Here is a 17244-nt window from a genome sequence, read left to right on the forward strand (position 1 = left end):
CACCTTTGAAAAATGTGGGTTGAAGGACTTGTTCAACATCACAGAGCCAGAACTCCAGGCTTGCTGTCCTGTTTTCTATTAATTTAATTACACGCCAAAGGAGGCTGAGCCTCCCTGAAACAGCCAGGTATGGCCCTGCTCATGCTCTGCCTCCAAACCCTATCATGCATGCTTCCAGTTCTTGCACTTTCCCTCGTGGCCAGGGCTGGGATTAGGGTAGGCTAGCCTGTGGCAGGGACTTGGGATGGCTGAGGCTCATACTGCCAGGTGCTCCTAATAGGGGGTGTGCTGCCCACCTGGTACTCTGAAGCTGGCGGTGCTGGGGGAGGGGAGCTCTGAGCTCTGGCATAGAATGGGAGTGCAAGGGATACAGTCACTGGAAGATGGGACAGAGCTAAGGGCTAGTTTCCCTCAACAGGAGATTCATGCACTGCTTGTGCACTGAATTTTGTTAAAAACCTCAGTTAACACTCCTGAAAAGGAAGATAGCTAGGGGTTCAACTTTACTTAAGTCAATGGGAAGAGAGTGCCTTAGCAATCAGTTTGCAAACACTTAGAAGATAAGGTGATAAGTAACAGTCAACATGGATTTGTCAAGAAAAAATGTCAAATCAACCTAATAGTTTTTGTTGATAGTATAATAAGCCTTGTGAATAGGGTGAAGTGGTAAATGTCGTATATTTTGACTTCAGGCTTTTGATAGTTTCACATGACTTGCTCATAAGAAAATGAGTGATATATAACCTAGATGGACCTCCTATAAAGTGGATGTATAACTGTTTGGAAAACAGCTCCCAGAAAGTAGTTATTAGTGGTTCAAAGTCAAGGGAAGATCATATACAGGCAGTCCCCGGGTTACGTACAAGATAGGGACTGTAGGTTTGTTCTTAAGTTGAATCTGTATGTAAGTCGGAACTGGCATCCAGATTCAGCCGCTGCTGAAACTGATCGGTTTCAACAGCGGCTGAATCTGGACGCCAGTTCCGACTTACATACAGATTCAACTTAAGAACCCCAGGCATCCCCAAGTCAGCTGCTGCTGAAACTGATCAGCGGCTGATTCCAGGAAGCCCGGGGCAGGGGCTTCCTGTAGTCAGCCACTGGTCAGTTTCAGCAGCGGCTGACTTGGGGACGCCTGGGGCAGAGCAGCTGGGGTGCTGCTGGGTTGGTCCGGTAGCGCCACCGCTCCTCGGCGCTACTGGACCAACCCAGCAGCACCCAAGCTGCTCTGCCCCAGGTGTCCTGATTCAGACGCTGCTGAAACTGACCAGCAGTGGCTGAATCAGGACGCCTGGGGCAGAGCAGCTGGGGTGCTGCTGGGTTGGTCCAGTAGCGCCCAGAGCGGCGCTACGGGACCAACCGGCAGCGCCCCAGCTGCTGTATCACAGGCGTCCGGAGCAAAGCCGCGGAGCACGGGGGCAACGGGACAGCCCAGACGCGCCGTGGCTGTCCTGCTGCCCTCGGGCTCCGCGGCTTTGCCCCCGTCTCCCTGGTCTGCAGACCAGGGGGACGGGGAGCAAAGCCGTGGAACACACGGGCAGCGGACAGCCCAGACTTACGTCGGATCCGCAGTTACGAATGGAGCCCGTTTCCCTGGTCTCCAGCAGACCAGGGAGAGGAAGCAAAGCGGCGGAGCACGCGGGCAGCGGACAGCCCAGACGCGTCTGGGCTGTCCGCTGCCCGCGTGTTCCGCCGCTTTGCTCCCCGTCCCCCTGCAGACCAGGGAGACGGGGAGCAAAGCAGAGCAAAGCCAAGGAGCACGCAGGCAGCGGACAGCCCCGACGCGTCTGGGCTGTCCGCTGCCCGCGTGCTCCGCCGCTTTGCTTCCTCTCCCTGGTCTGCTGGAGACCAGGGAGACGGGCCCCGTTCGTAACTGCAGATCCGACATAACTCGGATCCGCGTAACTCGGGGACTGCCTGTACTGTAGGGTCCTGAAGAGATCAGTTCTGGGTCTGCTTCTAGGTATGTTAGTGTGTAATTGAATAATCGTGTAACCGCATCAAATTTTAATGGCTACACAACTATTTGATCATCCTTAGGGGTGGGGGCGGCGCCAGTGAGCTCCCTGCCCCAGTGGTTCCCAATGGACCAGTGCTAGGCTGCAAACTGCTGGCTGCTTCAGCTCCAGCAGCCGTCTGTACATGGCATGTCTCCCCAAACACTGTGGGTAGGAGGGGAAAATGGCCAGCTAGTAGCCAATGGGAAAACTAGCAGGGGGTGGGTCTAGTGCCCGCAGCAGGGCTCCGCCACCTGTCATGCTCATCGCCAGCAGTGGGGCAAGCAGAGCAGTGCCCCCAGCTTGCTATGTGTGCTTCTCTGGCCACATTGCTTATGGGGGGAGGAGGGGCATTGCTCCACACTGACTGCTGGGAAGCAGAGAGATGGGGTGGGAGGAAAAAAGTGAGCTGGGGCCACATTGCTCCACTTGCCTCTCTGCTGCTGCTGTGTGTGGGAGGTGGGGTGGGGAGAGAACGGCCCCTGCTATTCTCTGAAGCTCCACTCAAGGGAGTGGAAAGAGGTGGAGCAGAGATGGGGAGAGGTGGGACCTGAGGTGGAGGAGAGTTGTCTCAGCCATTCCCCAGGCTGGGAGGGGATGGCATGTGGCTGGTACCCCTGCTCACCCTCCTTCACCAGTTTCCTCTGCTATGTTATGTTTCAAACTTTACTCTGCAACCATGCAGACTAGAATTTTTAGATTTTTTTTTCTTTTAGGGGATAGGAGTGGGGAGAGAAATCAAGAATCTCATATCCCATGACTCCAGGATCTGGGGGTTTACAAAACACATCCGCTTTCACAAATCTTGCAATAAGACAAAAGAGTTGGCAATAATGGATACCTGCAGAACTAATCTAGACTCCTGAATGTTGGCTTTAGCACTGTGATAGAGTTCATCTGAAATCTAGATTCAACTTCGCAGTTTACATTTTCAGAGTCATGGATGGGAGCCCAATTTGAGACACTTTAAATAGGGACCTGATTTTCAGAAAGCCCTGAGTATAGGGTTAGCATATTTCATATTCCCAAAAAGAGGACACAATGAAGAGCAGGAAATCTGTAGCCTCCCTCTTGAGGTGGGAGAGTGTCATCCCCAGTCAGTGACAGAGTGGCTAATGCAGGCCCAGGATGCAGTTACAGCTGTCAGTCAGAGCCTTCCTGCCTCTCCTCCTCCCCAGTGCCAGGATCTGGGTGGGTGGGATGCACCAGATGCAGATGTAGGAGACGGGGACCAAATTGGGGCTGTTTGTGAACATTTTACAACATCTGCTTGCAAAAATCCCAGACACCTCCTCTTATTTGAAAAATCCACCTAGACAAAGGATCAAACAAAGAGGAAATGTTCAGGAAAACATATTTTATAGTAGTACTACCCATGCACTCTGCCTCTGAAAAAAATCAAGGCCCTTTAAAAAGGAACCTGAAGTTGGGCCCCCAGTCATTTTCTGAAAATGTAGGCCAGGGTTATAAATAAAGCTGTAAGTTATTCACAGAGTCTGAGACTTTCCATGATTTCTGCAGTGGCTGACTCTTAAACAGCTGCCCCAGGGCAAACTGCTTGTGTCCCCCACAGCCAGCTGCACCAGCTGCAGGGATTTCCTTACACCCCCTCCATGGGGGTATATACCCCCCCTGAATTTCCCCTCACCCCCCGCAGTTTTGTGAACTAGTGACATGCCAATTTAGTGATTGTTTGCAAATTTGAATTGAAATTGAAACATTAATACACACTTTAAAAGCATATACAGTGTATGATGTGATGTGTATCTGAAAAAGTATAAGGGTATGTCTACACTACAGCATTATTTCGAAATAGTTAATTCGAAATAGCTTATTTCAAAATAACGTGTCTACACACACAATGCATTTCGAAATAGCGTTTTGCTATTTCGAAATAGCACGTCCACAGTGAGTGGATGCTGAATTGCATTTAAGGCTGGCCGGAACCAGGTCTGGCAGGGTGTCAGGTCAGGATTTACTTTGTGCGGCTGCTGCCTGAGGCTATCTGATGCCTGTGCTTAAAGGGACCCCCCTGGAAAGCCGATTCCCAGGTTTCCCTGCTTGCTTGCCTACCTCGATGAGGGACAACAGAGCATTTTGTCTCTGCGTGCTCTGGTTGCCCTCACTTGGGACACCACAGTATTCTGCAACATGGAGCCGGAGCTGCCCCTGGGCACTCTGGTGCTTCTCTTGGATGTGTTGCTGTGAGCCTGGCTGCACTTTCTGCAGGCTGCCATCGGGGAGGTCCATCGGGGGCTGTCAGTATCCAGGAGGCCCTGTGGGAGAACTTCCAGCCTGAGGAGCACTAAGAGTCTCCCTGGTCTACCCCACTGGGGACTTGTGCCTCATTCTGCCCTCACATCCTTCCACTTAACTCCCCCACCCCTCCCTTCCTGATGTAAAATAAAATATACGTTTTTTCATAAACATAATCTGTCTTTATTTAACAAAACTGGGGGGAATGAAACTCTGGTGAGACTGGGAAAAGGAGGTGAGAGAGGGGAGGAGAAAGGGTGGGAGAGGGAAACCCGGGAGAAGGGAGCTGGAAGGGGGAAGCTAAGGGAAAAAGGGGGAGGGGAAACTCAGGGCTCAGGGGTTGGGGTCTGCCAGACCAACTTGATTTTCATGTGAACCTGCTCCTGGGTTCGCATGTGGCCTTTGGTGGCCAGGCTGGCAGCTATCTTGCCATAGATGGCTGCATTCCTCCATCTAGTGCAGAGATCATGGATGTTGGGGGCATCCCCCTCAAATGTGAATAAGGTTCATGATCTCCGCCCTGGACCAGGAAGGTGCCTGCCTTCTCCAGGCCTGGCAGGCTGCTGGGAACTGGCAGACTGCTCCTGGGGAGCAGAGTAGGGCTGGCTGCCAGTGGCTTGCTGGCTCATGTTGTGGGGCCACTGGTTCAGGGGCAGTGACTGCTGGCTCTGGGCTGGCAGGCTTGGAGCTGGCACAGCCCTTTAAGGGCTCCGGGGGGGCGGGGGGAGGGAGAGGAGTGTTCTTGATTGAGGCTGGAGTTGCCACTAGGACACCCTGGTAGTATGTCTAGACTACATGCCTCTGTTGGCAGAGGCATGTAAAATAGGCTACCCAACATAGTCAGTGAAGCAGGGATTTAAATATCCCTGGCTTCATTAAAATAAAAATGGCTGCCGCGCTGTGCCGGCTCACCTGATTGTTGGCACAGTGCGGCAGTCAAGACGTGGATTGGTCGACAGAGGAAGCCTTTGTCGACTGCTCCCTTATGCCTCATGAAATGTCGGGTAGCCTATTTTACATGCCTCTGCCAACAGAGGCATGTAGTCTAGACATAGCCTAGAAAGGCTGCAGGCCCCCTATTTCGTTTAAGTGTCTACACAGCACTTATTTCAAAATAGCTATTTCAAATTTGGCCTTATTCCTCGTAGAATGAGGTTTACCAAATTTGAAATAAGCGCTCCGATATTTCGAATTTATTTCGAAATAGCAGTTTGGCTGTGTAGATACTGGGAAAGTTATTTCGAAATAACAGCCCTTACTTAGAAATAATTTTGCAGTGTGGACATACCCTCATAGATTTGAAAAGTATGAACATAGACTAGCTTCCTTATATAGCTGTTGTTTTTTATGACAATATCAGTGCATTCATTTTGGTGACGTTGGCCAACCTAATAATTTCAAATTATGATTTGTAAGCAAAGTTAAAATGAGCTCTCCCTGACAGCTAGTGATGAACTGGGAGCTAGGGGGGTAAGAGCTTCAGGACCAGATTGTATTTACATTCACACCTAAGCTACCTAGGTATCCAGCAAACAGAGCTGTGTTGCCCAAATGATAGATTTTGGCTGGGGTTGGGTTACAAATCACTTGCATGCGAGGGGGTGGGGGGTGGAATGTTGTTGTTCTTATTGTATGAATAAATGGCAGTAGTACTGTACTTAACGGCTGTGTCTACACGGGTGTGATCTCACACAAAAGCGGCTGTTCTTGCGCAAAAACTTGCTGCCTGTCTAGACTGGCCACATGTTCTTGCGCAAGTAAACTGACGTTCTAATGTATAAAATCATGGCTTTTTGCGCCAGAACTCTGAGGCTACGTCTACATTGGCCCCTTTTCCGGAAGGGGCATGGTAATTTTTGAAATCGCAATAGGGAAATGCACGGGGGATTTAAATATCCCCCGCGGCATTTAAATATCCCCCGCGGCATTTAAATAAAAATGTCCGCCGCTTTTTTCCGGCTTTTAGAAAAGCCAGAAAAGAGCGTCTACACTGGCCCCGATCCTCCGGAAAAAAAGCCCTTTTCCGGAGGATCTTATTCCTACATTGAAGTAGGAATAAGAGCCTCCGGAAAAGGGCGCTTTTTCCGGAGGATCGGGGCCAGTGTAGACGCTCTTTTCTGGCTTTTCTAAAAGCCGGAAAAAAGCGGCGGACATTTTTATTTAAATGCCGTGGGGGATATTTAAATCCCCCGCGGATTTCCCTATTACGATCGCTTAAATTAACATGCCCCTTCCGGAAAAGGGGCCAATGTAGACGTAGCCTGACACTCCCACTCAGGAATAAGCCCTCTTGTGCAAGATCTCTTCCAGAAGAGGCCAGTGTAGACAGGCAACATGAATTTCTTGCACAAGAAACCCCTATGGTTAAAATGGCCATCAGAGCTTTCTTGCGCAAGAGAGCATCTACACTGGCATGGATGTTTTTGCGCAAAAGCACATCTCTTGCGCAAAAGCACATGCCAGAGTTTTTGCATGAAAACCCGCCAGTGTAGATGCAGCCAACCTGTACTGATTGAGGGCATCAAGAGAGAGGGCGGGGACAGGTGTTTTGCTTGATGGTCTGTCTGAGTCACAAGTACTATTTGACCTCTCCACTATTTAAAGACAGAGCTGATTAGGCTCCATACATAGTCTTTTGTTTTGTTAAGTGACCACTATAGCTGAAATCACTGATAATCAGGTCTAAGTGCTTAGTCCTGCAGTGGGGACAGTGTTCCTGCGGGTACAGTATTTTTGTGTAAAAGACAGCACAGACTGCACTAGCAAGGAGGTTCCCCTACTGAGAGTTCAGCTGAAATCACTGACAGCTAGGTGGAACCTCAAGAGACCAACTTGCAGAGGTCACAGTGGCAGGTGGCAGCAGAAGGTGACGGCGCAAGGCCATTGGCAACAGAGCGATGGAGTAAACGGTGGCACAACGAACAACAGTGGCCAGAGCGAACAGTGAGCAGCTAGAGGAACAAGCAAGGTGCCTTCTTGCCCTCCCACCTGGGAGGTGTACTCACGTGAAAACACCTCTGAACTCTGAGTCTCCACTGACCAAGGACAACACTGGTGAGTGGGGTGAGGTGGAGGGAAAAATGAGGGGCACATTAAATAAACAATTGTTTGCTGGACTATATTTTAGTGACTTTGCTCCAGAATGCTAGATTTGTGACTGGGAATGGAAACTTTTATAAATGTGTTTCCTAGTAGGCCAAGATTTTTAAATGCATTATTTGCCAAGGTTATCTCACATTGTTGCTATCTTGAGAGGTCATTATGTTGGGGAGTTTCTGTACTAAACATTTTTATTATAATTAATTTTTTCATAAGAATGGTCATACTGGGTCATTCTAGTGGTCCATATAGCCCGGAATCCTGTCTTCTGACAGTGGTCAAGGCCAGGCGCTTCAGAGGGAATGAACAGAACAGGTAATCAAAGATTTCAGTCCAGAAGTTGACTAATGAAGGCATTTATATTGAATCCTTAAGTGAAGAGGACAAGAAGTGTTTAAGACAACTGAAAAAATACACAGACTTGATTCTTAAAAATCTACAACAGCGACTTCTAGATTCTGCTCAACGTCTACGTAGCTTTTACAGATGCCTGTCCTATAAAACACTGACACTTGAGTGGAGTGAGGCAATACTGGCAATGCGGCTGCCCTGTGCTCCGGACAGAATAGAGAATTTGAACACAGAGTGGAATATCATACGACGAATGAATGAAGATTTGACTTCAACTTCTATTTTATCAATTCTAGTGGCTCGACTGGATCTTTGTGCTATGTTTCCTGGGATGAAAGAAGTAGAAATTCATCTCTTGCTACTCCCTGTCACAATAGCTACAGCTGAGTGTTCTTTTTCATCATTGAATAGAATTTTGTGTTCGGAAAGAAGTTGCCTTCTGCCTGATCATGTGAATGAACTAATAAGCATATCAATTGAAGGAATGGAAGTACCGGACACACAAAAAGTCACTGAAGATGAACGCATTGCATTTGAGAAGTTCATTAACAGAGTTGTGCAAAATTATAACAAGAAACCAAGAAGGATGTAGAGGTAGTTCATCATAGAAGGCTTGAGCTACCAACTTTAATTTGTGTGATTTTAAAACATGAGTTAAATCTAATAAAATGGTCATGAAACAGTTTTTAGTTTTTACTATGGTGCCATATAGCCCACCTTCACCCTCACGGTCTCACCTCTCATCGGCCCTGACACCCCCCCCCCCATAAATTCGAAACCCCCCCCTCCAAATTTCAATTCCTGGGGAAAACACTGACCAGCTGCTCTATTGTCCCTGGGGTTAGCTGCACCCACTGCTGCTTAGGCTCCAGGCAGCTGGATCCAGGACCACCAAAGCCATAGTTAGTGTGGCTGGTCCTGCAGACTGCCCAAGCAATGATCCCAGGGCAGCTTCAAGGAGTACCTGAGCAACAGTGGTTTCCGGGCACTTGGAGCAGCAATCCCAGGGGCATATGGAGTGGGAGTGACTGGGGAGGTGTCAACCCCCAGCACTGGAGCAGGGACCCCCAGAGCATCCGGGTGCTAGATGTAGAGATGTAGCCAGGAACACTTTTGGTAAAAGTCATGGACCGTGAATTTTTATTTATTGCATGTGACCTGTCCTGACTTTAATACCCAGTGGTCGCTGCCAGAGCTGCGTGGTCACGTGGTCACTGCCAGAGCTGAAGCCAGGTGCTGTGTGGTGGCTCTGGGTGCTGGGGCACAATTTTTAGCAGACTGGTAACATTTTATTTGCATATTTATTATTTGCATAATGGATATGCAAATAAGATGCTACAGAGCTGCAAAAAGTGACTGGGTTTGTCAGTCTGCAGTATAAAAAAGGTTGGGAACCACAGCCCTGCCTCACTCCTGGGGAGCCCTCTGCCATCCCACACTGCTGCATTAGATACAGAGGCAGCCTCTATCTGCGGGGGGCCTGAACTTCCTGTTCCACAGCAGCAGCCCGTAGGGAGTCCGAGCTCCCCATGGACAGAGGCTGCTCTAGCATCCCATGGATGGCAAGCCTGGCCAGAGCAGCCTCTGTCCACAGGAAGCTTTGACTCTCCCCCCGACCCCTTCCCAGACAGGGGCTGCTACTGCAGAATAGCATCTGTCCACAATCTCCATGGGGGAGCAGGAGAGGCAGAGGCATAGCAGGGGACCTGGTGCAAGACGGGAATCAACTGATTCCCAGCTTGCACCAAGTCCTCCCCACTACTCTTGTGCTTTTTAAATGTATTAAGAGTCACCAGGTTCTCAATACATTTAAAAGGCTAAGGCACAGCAGGGGGGACCAGGCATGAGCCAGGACAACTGATTCCTGGCTTGCACCTGGTGCTCTGAGCTGTGCTTCAACTTGTTAAATGTATTAAGAGCCCAAGGTGGCTCTTAGTACATGTAAAAGGCAGAGCTGCAGCAGGGTTAGCTTCTGGCAGCTCTGCAGTTTCTCCCTCTCCCTTATCAACTCATTGACTAGTCCATGGAAATTCCATCAACTAGTTGATTAGCTGATGAAATGCCATTCAACATCCCTAGGTTGAACACTAGGAAAAACTTCCTGTCAGAGTGGTTAAGCACTGGAATAAATTGCCTAGAGATGTAGTAGAATCTCCATCACAGTCTAACCTGCTCTTAAAAATCTCCAAATATCTGTCAGGGATAGGCTAGATCAGGGTGGGCAAAGGGGCCTCTGCAGGTTGGATCCAGCCCACCAAATGGGTTGATCCGGCCTGCAAAGGTCCTGCCACTCCCCCACCCCCAGGCCAATCAGGGCCTAGGGACGGGGAGCATGTGGTGCTTAGAGTCAACCCTGACTTTGTGCTTCCCCATCCCAAGCTAATCAGGTGAGGGGTGCGGACAGGGTTAAAGAGGAGGTGCAGCTCTGCACCCCCACTCCAAAAACTGTCCCAGTGCCACTGCTTCTAGATGCATTATGGGGCTAGTGCTGGCAGGGAGCCTTCTTAGCCTCATTGCACTGCCAACTAGGAGCCTACCAGCAGTAAATGTTGCCTGGCAGGAGGCCTTACCCCAACCCTCACCTTCCTTCCATAGCCAGCACCCAATACTCCTTTCTGCATCCTGAACTGCAGCTCTGGAGCTTCCTTCTACACCCAAAGGGTATGTCTACACTACAGAGCTAATTCGAAGTAGCATGTCCACACAGAGTGGACCTTGAACCGGGGTTAAGGATGGCTGGAAGCAGTGCCGGCAGGGCATCAGATGAGGACTTAGAGCGTGGAGCTGCTGTCTCAGGCTAGCCAAGGGCTGTGCTTAAAAGGACCCGACCCCCACCCCGGACAGACAGTTCTCAGGGGTGCCCCGCTTGCAAAGCAGTCCTGGCTTGGATTGCCCGGAGTACCCACACTGGGCACATCACAGCACTCGGCCATCACACCGGCTGCACTTGCTGCAGGCTGCCATCTGGGGAGAGGGAGCAATTGGGGGGCTGCAGGAGAGGTTCCACCCCCAGAAGCCCGCACAGCCAGCCCACTCCTCCCCATCGGGGGCTCGTACCCCATTCCTCCCTCACCTCCTTCCACTTACCCCTCCCTAGCCCCCCTTCCTGATGTACAAAATAAAGGACACGTGTGGTCAAAAATAGAATCTCTTTTTATTGAACAAAACTGGGGGAGACTGGGAAAAGGAGGTGGGAGAGGGGAAGAGAGAGGGTGGGAGAGGGGAGGACAACTACAATGATGAGGGGTTTGGAACAGGTCCCATATGAAGAGAGGCTAAAGAGACTGGGACTTTTCAGCTTAGAAAAGAGGAGATGGAGGGGGGATATGATAGAGGTCTATAAAAGCACGAGTGCGGTGGAGAGGGTGCATACAGAAAAGTTCTTCATTAGTTCCCATAATAGAAGGACTAGAGGACACCAAAGGAAAGGAATGTGTAGCAGGCTTCAAACTAATAAGAGAAAGTTCTTCTTCACAAAGCAAATAGTCAACCTGTGGAACTCCTTGCTGCAGGAGGCTGTGAAGGCTACAACTAGAACAAAGTTTAAAGAGAAGTGAGATCAATTCAAGGAGGTTGGGTCCATGGAGTGGTATTAGCCAGGGGGTAGGAGTGGTGTCCCTGCCCGAAGTTTGTGGAAGGCTGGAGAGGAATGGCACGAGACAAATGGCTTGGTCACTGTCTTTGGTCCATCTCCTCGAGGGTCGCTAGGGTTAGCCGCTGTCAGCAGACAGGCTACTGGGCTAGATGGACCTTTGGTCTGACCCAGTACGGCCATTCTAAGCTCAGGGCTCAGGGTCGGGGGTCTCAGTGGACCACCTTGATTTTCATGCAAACCTGCTCCTGGGTGGCCAGGCTGGCAGCTCTCCTGCCCTAGACGGCCGCTTTCCTGTGCCTAGTGCAGAGGTCGTGGACGAGGTCCATGATGTCTGCACTGGACCAGGCGGGTGCCCGCCTCTTGCGGTCCTGGGCAAGCTCCCGGGAGCCGCCAGCCTGGTCCCGGGAAGAGGGGGAGGGCTGGGGGGCATCGGGTGGCTGGCTCGAGTTGTGCCAGGTGCAGGGTCTGCTGGCAGGCTTGCACCTGGCACGGGCATCGTATCCAGACCGTGCCCCTTTAAGGGGGCCGGGGCTGGGAGGGGGGCAATAGAATTTCCCTGGTGTTGGCCAGAGTGTCCACCAGGGAAAGCTGGGGAGGGCTAGCCTCCCACTAGTTCGAATTAAGGGGCTACACACCCCTTAATTCGAACTAGTAAGTTCGAACTAGGCTTAGTCCTCGTACAATGAGGTTTACCTAGTTCGAACTAAGCGCTCCGCTAGTTCGAATTAAGGTCGAACTAGCGGAGCACTAGTGTAGCGCCTATCAAAGTTAATTTGAACTAACGTCCGTTAGTTCAAATTAACTTTGTAGTGTAGACATACCCAAACTCTTTGTGATTTTGGGCATAAAAAGACTGTAGACCACCGTGTTAAGGGCTCTGCTGGCTTAGGTAATGTATTTTATTTAGGCATACAGAAAACATGGTCACATTAAAGTATAGCTAATGTTTTAACAGGTTAGTTTTCTACTGCATTTCCCTAATGGAGTATATTAATGTTATTATTTAAGTCAATATTTGTTTCCAAGTCATGGACTAAAACGAGGAAGAAAGGGCTTGGTGGTCAAAGCACAAGATAGACACAGACTATCTCAGACTTGCTGTGTGACCCTGAGCAGCTTGTTTCCTTTCTGACACCCCTACTTTCACGTCCATAAAATGGGAATAGTAGTATCAGATTTACTGAGTTAATTGCACCTTTGAGCCCTCGGTGGCCGCCTCAGAGGCACTCTGCATAGAGCTTAGGTCTCTAGGAGTCACCTTTCTTGGGGTGGTATTCCATGATTTGCTCCCTCCAGACTGGAATCTTAGGATACAGATTCCTGCAATTTATTGTGGTCATTCCAGCTGCTCTTACTTCATTTCAACATCTGCAGTTCTGCTCTCTCAGGAGCAATGACAGGATGATTCATTGACCAGTCAGCTTTTATAAAACAAAGTACTATTTATTCAGAAAAAAAGTGTTTCAAAAAATATCAATAATAAACAACTTGTACGCATGCCTGGCTTAGCTGGTGGTTGCCCAGCTTCCACTTGGAGACTTTGGCAGATTCTAAACCATTTCAGGTTCACAGCAGGGCCTGTATGTCTTGGACACAGTCAACTCAATGCCTGTCAATTTTTGGATAGTGTATGAGTGACTTTCTCTTGATGCCAGAGTTTATATTTTATACAGTTTCAAGTCCTTTGTTGTTTTAGGTGTTTTGAACCAATCTGTGTTATTGGGGGGATGAAGGCACAGCGGGGAAGGTATGAAACTTAGAAAGATTTGTTGCCTGCTTTGTTCCAGTGTTGGGGACTTGTATTAATTTCACTCAACAACACCAGCGATTTTTTGTTCTTGCAGGAATCATTCCTTGTCTGACCCATTGAGCCATGAATACAATCACTAACAAGCCCATAAATATATATAACATTAATACAATATTGTTAGAATATTTCATGATTGTGTTAGCTTTTGTAGTATGTGTCACAAACTGTATCTCATTAGGGACACTGAAAATACTTTACATCAATTTGCAGTTCTCTATGTTCTCCTTTGAGTATTATCAATACATACTCTTATTGTTGGGCTGTGTCTACACACTCCATATAATCTCAGAACCTTCCAGAAAGGCACTGACCACTTGGGAACTATATGGACCCTATTTTGAACCAGGGAACATTTCATGTAAGGCTGCATCAAAAGGATGAGGCCTCTGCCCATCCCCAAAGTAGCAAGTAAAAATTCCTTCTGCTTCTTTCTTATTAGCTGAGGGTTTTTTGTCCTTTAGATGGGGATTTTGTACAGTTTTTATTAACGAAGAACAGCTTGATTTTTAAAAATGGGATTTTGTACACAATTTTCCTTTACATATACATCTCTTCATTAAGTGGTAGGACAAAGGTAAGTAAACCTAAAAAACACCGGAGGTTTGTCTGAACTAGGGATGTAAATCCTGGTTAATGAAATGGACTTATGAACACAAATATCCATAACTCAAAGATGCTTTGGACAAACTGCCTCATGTAACCTATCAATCTTAATGCCTTAATCGGCTGGATCCGTTTATCTTATTTTGGTAAAGGTATCATTCTTGTGTGCAAAATTAGACATATGGAGTATGGAATGATTTATGGTTTTTAAATGTGTAAATGAAAGCCCTCAAGAGTGTTTCCAAGGCCGGAATGCCTCAATGGCTATGTCTAGACTACAAAGGGAAGTTGGAAAAACCTACAGAAATGGCAAACAGCAATTTGCATATCTTTTTCTGCTTTTCTGTCGAAAAAGGCTTTTCCAAAATTTGGCGTATCTACACTGCACCAATTTTAGGAAAAACCTGCTCTTTCAACATATCCCTTATGCCTTGTAGAACGAGTTTTACAGGGATTGCAAAAGAGCATGTCCACTTTTCTGAATTTTTTTTTGGAAAAGCGGACACGTTCTTTGGATGCGGCATTGCTTTTCTGCAAAACTGTGGCAATCTAGATACAGCCAATGTCTGGGCAATCATATGCAAATAGCCTTTTGTCCTAAGTCTTAGCAGTGGTTGGTCTTAGGAAGTCACATAGCCTTCCTAACTGGTAGGAATTGGTCAGGTAACTTCCTATGCAAAAATGGAATCTTTAAAACTATGGGAAGATTCCCAGTCTTTAGCTGGCACACCGGAGGGAAGGAACCAAAGACCCCAGGGTAAGGAACAGCCCTGGTTTGGAAGGCTTAGCTGGAAAAGAAACCATTTTAGGGTGAGTTTGTAGTAAGTTTGTGTACTGAGGTTTCAGTGTTAGAGCTAGGTAAGTGTTTTATTTTATTTTGAGTTTGTAATCTACTTTGCTCTGCCTGTTCCCACTTATTGCCACTTAAATCCTACTGCTTGTACTTAATAAAATCACTCTTATTTTCTACGAAGCCCAGTGTAAATAACTGTTACCTGGTCAGGGGGAATCAGTGTGTACATTCCCCCTTTCATTGCTAAAGGGGGCTTACCTAAATAATTCCTTTGGGGTTCTGATCCCATTTGGGGAGTGGTATCCAGGAAGCTGGGCCCTAACCTGCACTTTGCTTTAGACTGAGATTCAATGTCTTCTGCTTCTCGGGGAGAGGGGGGAGGGAATGGACATTGATCTCAGCTTGGTGCCTTGGCTGGGGGAGACCAACGGAGTTGGCCCAGCAGGACTGGGTAGTGCGAAGCCCCCAAGAGCAGGAAGGTGAGTGTCAGTGGCTTTGTCAGCACTCCAGGAGGCACCCCAAAGGGGTCTTCTATGACTGCACCCCATCACACGGTTAACTGGTTAAATGGTTGGCATAGCATTTAATTGGTTAACTGACTAAAGCAGGATCCTGGGCTGGGGACCACTCCAGCCTGGCCAGAACAACCCACAGGACTCCAACCTCACAATGGGATAGGGGCTGCTGCTGGTTCCCAGCTCTTGTACTGATGTTGGGGTTGGCTCTGCTGGCTCCCAGCTCCCATGTAGGGGATGGAGCTGCTGCCAGCTTCTGGCTCCAAGCCCCTGCCAAAGCAGCCCCACACAGACAGGGGCTGCTCCAGACACCAGAGCAGTTCCTGCCTGTGGGGTGCCCGGGCTTCCTGAAAACAGAGGCTGCTCTAGCTGCCCTGTCCATTGGCAGTGAGTTGCTCCAGCACCACCTCCACCCCTATTACCAGTTAACCGGAACCGGTAAGCATTACTGTTTAGGGTGATCCTTACCAGTTAACCTTTCACATCCCTTATCTGAACACCCAGAAATGTAGGTGTAGATCCAAATTTCCTGACCCTGCTTTTCCAATAGTATAACACTTTTACACTTGTTAACTTCCATTGCCTTCAGAAGAGTTACATCACATGCAACCAGTATAACACTGTGAAGAATCGACCCTTCAAGTCCCTTCAAGTCTCCAAAGCTGGGCTGTAATTGTTTAAACAAGCAAGTATTTGGGAAAGACTTTTGTTATTTCCTACTTGTACATGCTCTTCCAGTACTACCAGGGGAGGCTTTCTTTCCCCTTTGTGATCCTTCTGCCTCAGGTACTGCATGGAAAATAGGTGGGCATATAGGCCCAGACATAATTTTTGTTTTAAAATACAGCTTTTCAGAACTTCATAAAAGGTTTAGGGTCAGGTTTCATCTTGAGTTTTACAGTAAACTTCAGGAAGATTTTTACTGCAGCTAAAACAAATGTGCCCAGTCCTGAGAAAAATAGTGCTGCATTGTGTATATCACATCCATCCATGAATCAAATCTTGTTGAGCAGATTCTAGTTGTCCTATTGAGTATGAGAGCACAGAACCTCTTATTAACAGTGCCTGAATAATGTTACATCTTACTTGTTGTAGTGAGAGAACAAACATGGAAACCTAAGGGATGAGATGGGAATCTTAAACATTCCTAATGGATAAACTTAAACAACAACAAATGTCTGGTAGCATATTATAAACTAATAAATCATGTAGATGGTATCATGAGCTTTTGTGGGCACAGCTGAAGAAGTGGGCTGTGCCCAGGAAAGCTCATGATACCATCTACATGTTTTGTTAGTCTATAAATTGCTACCAGACATTTGTTGTTTTTTAAGTTTATCCTGTACAGACTAAATTGGCTATCCCCTGAAGATTCCTAATGGAGGAAGGCATCTCTGTGTGTGGCACTCACCTTCATGTGGTCAAAGTCCGTTATGCCCATCTGCGGCAGGTTTGAGCAGTTAACATGGATGAGTTTGCGGCCAGTGATGCCATTAGTGGTAAAGCACTCCTGGCAGGAAAATCAGATGGAAACACGGTACTGCAGGGAGCGGTACTGCCAACCCCACGCATTCGAGAACCAATATTAATCAGCCTCCCCACCGCCCAATCTGGAGATAGCGGCTTTCTCTCCTTCCGGTTTCTGAGCCTTTGCTGGACGCGGGCTTCGCACTTCCCAGCTCTTCTCCGGACCTCCAGAGCTAGAAACGTGCCCTTAGTTTTCCAAGAAAGCAGAGAGCCTGGGTGCCCCGATGTCAGCTTCAGGGGCGCTGCGAAGCCGCAAGGCGGAGCAAGGGAAGCGGGAACTTCTCTCCGGCTCAGGCCTAGAGGGAGCCCAGCCGCGGCCCGCGGTTACACACCCCGCTAGCTCACCGCCCGCCTCCTAGCCCCTCACCTCATACTGGGGGAAGCCCAGCTGCCGGACCCACTCGGCCACCTCCAAAGCGCTCCAGGCGAGGCAGGCAGGGACAGGCTGGGACTCGGGTTCTTCGGGCTCCTGCTCGGACTCAGCCTCTGGCTGAGGCCCGGATCCAGTCTCAGGCCTTGCCCCCCCGGGCTTTCCTCCTCCGGGGTCTGCTCGATCCTGGGCTGCTGGGCTCCGCCAGAGAGCCATAGCAACGCGTCCTGCTGGCAACAGTCACCATGGAGACTTCCACTTCCGGGCTTCTCGCAGCTATTTCCTTCCCCGCCGGGTCGCCTCACTCTTCCTCCCTTCCTGTGCTATC

The 17244-nt window shown here is 48.8% G+C and overlaps 1 protein-coding gene across 3 annotated transcripts in view; it reads right to left on the reverse strand.

Moving 5' to 3' along the window:
* SAMD15 (sterile alpha motif domain containing 15) overlaps positions 1-17132 on the reverse strand; it is a 22592-nt gene extending 5460 nt beyond the window's left edge. For all 3 annotated transcript variants that reach the window (XM_006134817.4, XM_025190562.3, XM_089778409.1), the window contains exons 1-2: positions 16914-17132; positions 16431-16529 (exon numbers count right to left, since the gene is read on the reverse strand). In XM_006134817.4, coding sequence (XP_006134879.1) covers positions 16431-16529; positions 16914-17132 — 318 coding nt within the window. The remainder of the gene's footprint in view (positions 1-16430; positions 16530-16913) is intronic.
* Positions 17133-17244: the final 112 nt, after the last annotated feature.

Source organism: Pelodiscus sinensis, chromosome 5 (assembly GCF_052426305.1).
Source record: "Pelodiscus sinensis isolate ZL-2025 chromosome 5, ASM5242630v1, whole genome shotgun sequence".
Taxonomy (NCBI): domain Eukaryota; kingdom Metazoa; phylum Chordata; order Testudines; family Trionychidae; genus Pelodiscus; species Pelodiscus sinensis.